The 6,454-nt window shown below is 43.0% G+C and overlaps 1 protein-coding gene across 1 annotated transcript; it reads left to right on the top strand.

Moving 5' to 3' along the window:
* The first annotated feature begins 608 nt into the window (after nt 1-608).
* Nucleotides 609-3,662, top strand: LOC149306885 (kunitz-type serine protease inhibitor PILP-3-like). Its single transcript, XM_089538220.1, has 3 exons — nt 609-705; nt 1,601-1,765; nt 3,658-3,662. Exons 1-3 carry the CDS (start codon nt 609-611, stop codon nt 3,660-3,662), a joined length of 267 nt encoding a protein of 88 aa, XP_089394346.1.
* Nucleotides 3,663-6,454: the final 2,792 nt, after the last annotated feature.

Below are 6,454 nucleotides of genomic sequence, written 5' to 3'. Positions count from 1 at the left end.
TACATCTCCCACAAAAACAGATACAAATACATAACTTCCTGAATTCCAACCAAATCATAGTTTATCATAAATAATCTAGCAATTCTACCTTGTCTCAGGTTAAATAGAGTTCTTCAAAATTTAATCACTAATCTAATGCAAACTTTATAGATTATAACTTTATTTTAGTAACAATTTAAAGTATTAAACACTTTCTCTAATCCTTAACCTCCTAAAGCTGAATTACACACCATCTTTATCATCCTTAACCTTACATTTATTGATATAATCATAAAAGGGTTTCCAGATTTCACCATATTTCTCCAAATCAAAGAAGAAGGTGGATTGATTCTATAAAGGAAGTTAAAGGTCCCAGTAAGGAGCTGATAAGATCTTTTAGGGATCACTGATTCATAGAGTCACCATACATCAAAACTGACCTGAGGGCACATAAGGGCACATACAATCCAATGACATCCTTGAATACATAGGTAAGAACAGGACATTCAGTCCACAATGTCCTTACCAATGTCTTAATTCTTATGACTGCCTGGAGGCTCTTCTCCCTTTCCTTGTGAAACATCTTATAAAAGGCTTAGCTCAGCCCTGGGGACTCACATCAAGCAACCATGATGCAAGGTAGTCCCGTTGTCTTCTCTATCCTCACTGCAGGAGTCTTCCTCACACTATGGTCTGATCTGCTGGGTATTCCAGGACAAGCTAATGGTAAGAACTTCACTTTTGGACCATGCTTACATCAAGCATTCAACAATATTAGCTTTTCTTGAAAACTGTGGCCTTCCAGTTAATGCTAATTTCTGTGCTTTGTTGGGTGGCATCCGGGATGTAGCCAGGATTTTGGGAAGGAGGGGGTCCAGACTAAGTGCCGCCATTATAATGGGGCTTGGGTGCGGCGGCGCAGCAGCACACACCATTTATTTTATCTAACGGGGGGGGGGGGGTTCTGGACCCCAAGGACCCCCCTTGGCTACGTCCCTGGTGGCATAGTTGAAAAATCAATTTTAGGGGCGGGGTTTAAAGCTTTTTTCCATGCTCAGTTTATTTAGAAATCAAGAGTTAGAACAACTGGGAAGCAGTTGGCAGAGCAATAAGAGGAGAGCAGGAGTCTCTACCCATTATTCAGATGTGCAGAAAAGGATTACTGCACCTCTACAGCTCACTTTGTGTCTCTTTGTCCCAAATTGTCATTTCTTTTATTCCTTTGGCTTTGCACATAGACACACAGCACACTTCGTGTTCCCCGCCAGTTGGGAAATATGAAAAAGAAATCATTTCCCTCATTTTTAAGGGAATTTCTTCTTCAAAACATTATTGAAATTTGCCAGTGATTCAGTAGTTCAGAGTTAGAAAAGAGTGGCTCTCCAGACATTATTCAATTACAATGCACATCAGCTCAAGCAAGTGGGGTTTAAAGGAGTTGTAGTGCAAAAACAAAAGGGCCACATTTGCTAGCTCCCCAAAGAAGCCATCAAACATCCTTTCATATGGCTCATTAACATTCTTCAGTCCCAAAATTAGGATCCAGATTTTCTTCAAGACAGACAAAAAAAAGGGGGAAAAAAGGAATCTGAGTCTTTGTCCCTTTTTTATTTCCTAACAGCACTGCCCCAAAAATGTACACACCCTATGGATCCTGGAACTGGCAATGCAAAATTAAATGTCTTCTACTACAACACTAAAACCAAGAAGTGTGAGCCATTCAGTTACCGTGGCTCTGGGGGCAATGAAAATAGATTCATGCGTAAACCAGATTGTGACAAGACATGTAAATAATAAGGTAAGAGGAATGAGCCTTCTCCAATCACCTGAAAGCAACTGCACTTAATATTATTCATCTCAAATAATGTACTAGTCTGTCTTTCCCTAAGAGAAAAAAGTTGAATTTCTTGGGTGGGAGTGAGATGTGATAACATAGGAAGCCATCCTAGACCAAGGCAGACCATTGAGCCAACCTTTAGCTTAGTATGGGTTGCATAAGGATGAAGATATCTAGCTATCCAGATGCCTTAGATTGCATCTCTCATAACCCTTAACATTTACCTATGTTGGCTAAAGCTGAAGGGAGTTGTAGGCAAAAAACATCTGAAGGCTCCCATTACTCCACTTTAACTTTAACTGTCATTACTCCACTTTAACTGTCTTGGTTATATCCAATTCTGGAAGTTGCAATTTAGAGAGGCATTTACAGTTCTAAGTCAGAATGCTCTAATACCTTCCCAAATTACAAACCCAAGGATTTCACAGCATGCAACCATGGCATTATTCACATAGTGGAAAGATAGCACATTAATTGTGTGGTGCGCATGTGTCCCAGGTCAATATTGCCTGCCTTCCCAAATCCCATATTTTGCCCCAATTTTTAAAAAAAATTCCCAGATTTTGCCAGGAATTAAAACATAAATCTCTTTTCTGTACAATGTATATGCTCTGCTCATAGTGCCTTTGTGATAAGAGCACCTTTGGTTGATGCCTCCCGCACGACGCCATTGCCATCATTACAGAATGAGACACAGTTGTAAAAGTGTTCTTTTAATTTACAGAAATAATCAAGTAATGATCTCTATTAATGTGTCTGTCAGTCCTAAGAATGACAGTGTAGACATTCAATAGCGATTTTCTGCTGATTTTGGTTGGGATGATTAGTGGCAGTCGCATCCCACAATGAGATGTCACCGGGCTTCAGAGGCAAGGCTTCAGGGGCAGGGCTTCAAGGTGCAGGGCCAAAATGAGTCACCCTCACCTCCCTGCCTAGTGTGCCTTTACACGTGTGCATAGTTGTGCCAAGCAAGGAGAGAGGGAGAGGCCCAGGGCAGCCCTTCCTCCCAACCCATCTCGGCTTTGCACATGTGCAAAACTGTGCTGAGAAGGGAGGATGGGGTGCAACAGCCCTTCCCTCCCTGGTGTATGCTGTGGCATATGACAGGGAGATGGGGGGCACTCAGCACTGGGAGATACCCCTTCTGGGGTATCTCCCAGTGCGGTCTGCAACCCCTAGACTCCCCAGGTGACTCTACTGGTTTGTGGATATTCTTTTGGTTGGGAAACATTGTTTTAATATCTTATTCAAACTCACTATTGCCAGTGCAAAGCCACCCCTTCTTCTTGCTGGCTCAGTTCTGCTACAAAGCTCTGCTTCACATACACACACATCACACTTTGCTCACATGGTTCTGATACAAAGCTTCTGACACATACACAGACACACAGACACCCCCCCCCCCCCCACTCACTCAATTCCCAGGCAAAGTTTCTACCTTTCTTGTGCACACAGAAAGACATCCCCCCACCCCCCGGGAAGGCTGGGACCTTTTAAAACAAAATTACACCTCCCAAGCACAGAGTGTGTGCCAAACAATGAAAAGAGAAGGGGTGGTGAGAAGTCACTGTGTGTGGAAACTCATTGCACCAGCAGACACAATAGTTCTGGAAATGCAAAGGGTAAGAGGGCAAACCCTTACTCCCATTTACCCTTGCTCCCATTTTTGCAGAAAATGCAATAATAGCAGGACAGAAGCTTTGTGCTATAAGGCCCTTATTAAAGCCTTTCATTACAGCTGTTAAAGTTGTGCTTCTAGTTTACTGTGGTTTCCCTTCTGGGTACAGATGCTGATCATGCTATTGTTCCTTTGTGACAGTCTCTCTCCCTTCTTTCCCCAGCATAATCTCAGCCTCACCACACAGACCTGAGCCTGTAACTTTTTCTGGCCCATTGAAGCATCTTCCACTCCTCTCAAACCATGATGTCTCCAAAAATCTGCTCCACCAGACTTGGCCAAGATTCCTGCATGTTCTCCAATAAACTTTTATGTCCTTTCTGCATCTTGTGGGTTCTGTTTCCTGTGTAGCTGTTCTCCTGATAGTATTTTTGATTTTAATCTAACCAACTGCTTTTGAATGTTCCTGTTAAGTTTTGAGAGAGGGTTTGGTCACTCTTACCACAACGAAACCACTGAATAGCACATCCACTGCTCCGCACAGGGATCACCTTGAGGACCAAGTGCCTAATCCAGGGAGGGATCTTGAGGAAAAAGGACAAGGTGCGTGACAGGATCCCCCAAGGGTTGGAAGTGCGGGACCAGCCTGGTGAGAGGATCCATCACATTAGACTGAATTTGACCTTGTCCTGCTTTGCTATGTTGTAGGCCACTATTTCATATTCTGACTGGTTAGGGCAATCATCCAATATTGTGAAGCTAACAGATACAGTGGTAAATATAAGACTAGAAATGGGATGTTTTCTATGAATGGGGGTCGTGGCTAGGCCTTCTGTAGGTCTTCATCAAATATTGACAGACACCAGTACCCCCAGTTAGGAAAGGCAGTATTTCACACACCAAATCTGTTCTTTAAAATAAGCAGTTTAGTAGATGCAGCTTGCTGCAGCTCCATAGAACAGACAGCATTCTGGGCCAATGGTAACAGCAACACCTAGAGTCACAGCATCTTAAGTTATAATTTATAGTTCAGCATCTCCTCATTCTCAACACCAATTCAATTCCCAAGAGAAGTACCACAAAACAGAAGAGAGCTACATCACACAGGGCTGTCCCACATGGCTCAGAGAGTCATGGCAAGAAACTGTGAACCATTATTTTCCATGGCAAAAACATGAGAAACATGGCTCCACCTCCATATAGGCTCCTTGCAATCTCAAACCCAGCATGAATTATTGTGAGGCTGCCAACTGGGGGAGTCCCAGAAGGAGAGGAGGAATGGAAGAAATGTGGAGAAAGCTCTTAGAAGCTCTTAGGCCAGGCATATACAATTATCCATCAGTAACAGCATACTCAGCAAATAACCTGCAAAGCTTTACCTCTTGAGGTTCCACACTCTGACTGCATTTCCTGCAGCTCCATAAATGAAAGTTCCTGTTGGATTTAGGGCTATCTGATTTCTCTGGCTGAAATCATTGGAGAGAAGGAAAATGCTGATGAGCAGGTGTTCAAGTTAAAGAACAAAAAGGTGAACTGTTCTTTTCTATACGGTTGTATGGCCATAACCCTGGCCCATCTCATGCTGTACTTTATAAACTGGAGTGGCCTGGCCATGACTGTCGGCTTATCCACAAACTGACAAATATTCTGTTTTTTAAAAAATAAAACTTTGCAAATATCCTCAGCAAAGGAAGGACCTTTGTCTCAATTGAACAGATTACAAGTTGTGAATATTTGTTTTGTAAAAACAAATCTGATGCCCTCAATAAAAGAAGGAGCTGATTATGTATTAGGAGCTACAAGTCTAAGAAGAAGAAGGTCTTCACCCCACAAATATATTAGTTTCTTTTAACCACTTTACTAGTTCCTCCACCCTGACAGGGACGTAGCCAAGGGGTTTTTTTGGGGTCCGGACCCCCCCTTCCGTTAGAAAAATGAATGGTGTGTGCTGCTGCGCCGCAGCACTCAAGCCCCATTATAATGGTGGCACTTAGTCTGGACCCCCCATTCCTAAAATCCTGGCTACGTCCCTGACCCTGAGGAATCCTGGGGACTGTAGTTTCAAGAAGTACAGTGAATTCCCTCTGCTAGAGAGCGTTGGTCTCCTCAAACAACTCCCTGGGCACCTTGAATGCCTGTAAACAGATTAATCCTCAGTTCCTTTTCTCAGGGTCCTTTGGGATCTTCTACATACTACAGAATCTACTCATCCCAGCACTCCTTAGGGTGCAGCTAGGAACTTTAAAGTGGTAGAGATCTTGTATAACTATGGAGGGCCAATACAACTACGGACACAGACCTGAGGCTCACTATGTGAAAACAGATACTCCTAATTCAACATTCCCACTGGTTTTTACACCCCACTGTGTACCTTTCAGAGACATCCAGAGGGTGTTTTACCACAAACATCTACAATGTCAATTATCTACAAGGTCAATGATTCTAGTACAAACCATGAGCCCAACGTTTTCTGTCAAGAATCATAGGACTTTGAGTTTTATGTCATGTATAATCCAGTTGATTGAGTTGGCTAACAGAGCTTTGGGACAAAGGCCAACCCAACAGGGGTTCTTTGTGCTGGAGTTTAAGAGGGGAAGCCCACAGTATTGTTTCTGTGCCTCTTTAAGACTTCTCAGTGTGTACACTGAGAGACCTGCTGCAGTCACCTGCAAGACTTGTGGGATGTTTGTCTTCTTGCCTAGGGATGTGGGGAACTTCCCCTGCACCAAGTGCAAGTTGGTAGCTCTCTTGCAAGAGAAATTTCGAATTTAAAACATAGGCCATGGCAATACTGATCCAATGTAACCACTGCACTCTGTTGATAATAAATGTCTACATACTTGCAATGAAGAAGAAATCCAAAATCAGAAGCCGATGGGCTGAACTGGAATCATACACTGCTAACCTCATATTGAAGAATCCAAATGCAGTTGTAGTCCTGGGTGGAAATTTGAATGCCAAACTGGTCCCCAAAGACCATACACTATACGCCCAGCACAAATGCCCTCCTTCTAACCATG

Source organism: Sceloporus occidentalis, unplaced genomic scaffold (assembly GCF_023333645.1).
Source record: "Sceloporus occidentalis isolate IW3139 unplaced genomic scaffold, rSceOcc1.0.p SCAF_9, whole genome shotgun sequence".
NCBI lineage: Eukaryota > Metazoa > Chordata > Lepidosauria > Squamata > Phrynosomatidae > Sceloporus > Sceloporus occidentalis.
This window is presented reverse-complemented; position numbering and strand designations above follow the sequence as displayed.

Excerpts from the sequence above, each read along its gene's own strand:
- LOC149306885 (XM_089538220.1), top strand. The coding sequence starts at position 609 with ATGATGCAAGGTAGTCCCGTTGTCTTCTCTATCCTCACTGCAGGAGTC. Across the intron at positions 706-1,600 it reads TATTCCAGGACAAGCTAATG|CACTGCCCCAAAAATGTACA; the intron begins GTAAGAACTTCA and ends ATTTCCTAACAG.